This window comes from Pteropus alecto, unplaced genomic scaffold (assembly GCF_000325575.1).
Source record: "Pteropus alecto unplaced genomic scaffold, ASM32557v1 scaffold6, whole genome shotgun sequence".
NCBI classification, from domain to species: domain Eukaryota; kingdom Metazoa; phylum Chordata; class Mammalia; order Chiroptera; family Pteropodidae; genus Pteropus; species Pteropus alecto.
The window spans coordinates 764,738-765,716 of record NW_006437738.1 but is presented as its reverse complement, the minus strand read 5'-3'; the positions used below and the strand labels follow the sequence as shown (position 1 = coordinate 765,716).

The window sequence follows — 979 nt, the reverse complement described above, 5'->3', positions numbered from 1 at the left end:
GCGCCCGCCCCCGCCGCCTGTGGCCCTGCAGCCGCCGCCGGCGCCACCGCGCCTGCTGCCCGCCGGGCGCCCGTCGCTCCCTACGTCGCATCCGCCCGGCATCCTCGAACCCTACGGGCTGCCCCGGGGACACACGGCCTCGCGGGAGGCTGCCGGCGGGTGGCGGCTGGGGCGGGGAACCCGGGGAGGAGCCTGCCCGTGGCGGGAAGGCTGGACCAGCCCTGACTGCCCGAGGACCGGAATAAACCTTGTCCGTCTCCACCCTGCAGGGTGTCCGTCTGTCTGTTATTCTTCTCCCCCTAGGGCAGAACCCTACTAGGGTGTGGGGCCAACGCCAGGAGCCCTGTGAGGAGCAGCGGCTGAGCTGGGGCTCCAGCCCAATGGACACCCCTGGATGATGAAAATGGGTCAATACAGCTTAGCCAGACCCTGACCACAGTCAGTCTAGTGGGAGGGCAGGCCCTTCTCTGCCCATCTCTCCACGAGCAGCTTCTAAGCCCGGCTTCTTCCACCACCCTTCACCAAGCCCCTTCTCTCTTCCAAGCCCTGTCCTGAGTTAATACTAGCAGCTAATGCAGCAAATACGTATTAAGCACTTACTATGTATGTTATATGGAGCTACATTCTTCAATCCGATTATCAAAATAGCTTTGCAAGGTCAATATAACTTGTTTCATTTTACAGATGAAAAAAATCAAGAATCAGAGAGGTTTAGTGATTTGCCTAAGGTCACACAGCTGGTGTTTGGCAGAGGTTGGATTCAAACCCACTGCTGTCTTTTTCTGCTCAGTGGAACCTCCTTCTCCACCTCTGAGGCCTCTGCTCTCAGTTTCTGTGGTTTCCAAGATTTTTCTTGGTTCTTCCTGACTCTGCATCAGCCCTTTTCCCCAAACCTACACCCCCTACACTCAACTGGATGCTCTAGAAACCTCAGAGCACCCCCAGTCCCCATCTTTAGGGAAGTTCTGTTCAGGTGCTC

General features: G+C 57.4%; 1 protein-coding gene across 1 annotated transcript in view; it reads left to right on the top strand.

The window, feature by feature from the left end:
* The window catches only part of GALR3 (galanin receptor 3), a 2,253-nt gene extending 2,008 nt beyond the window's left edge, over positions 1–245 (top strand). Inside the window, exon 3 of the mRNA XM_015591610.2 lies at positions 8–245. Coding sequence (XP_015447096.1) covers positions 8–245 — 238 coding nt within the window. The remainder of the gene's footprint in view (positions 1–7) is intronic.
* Positions 246–979: the final 734 nt, after the last annotated feature.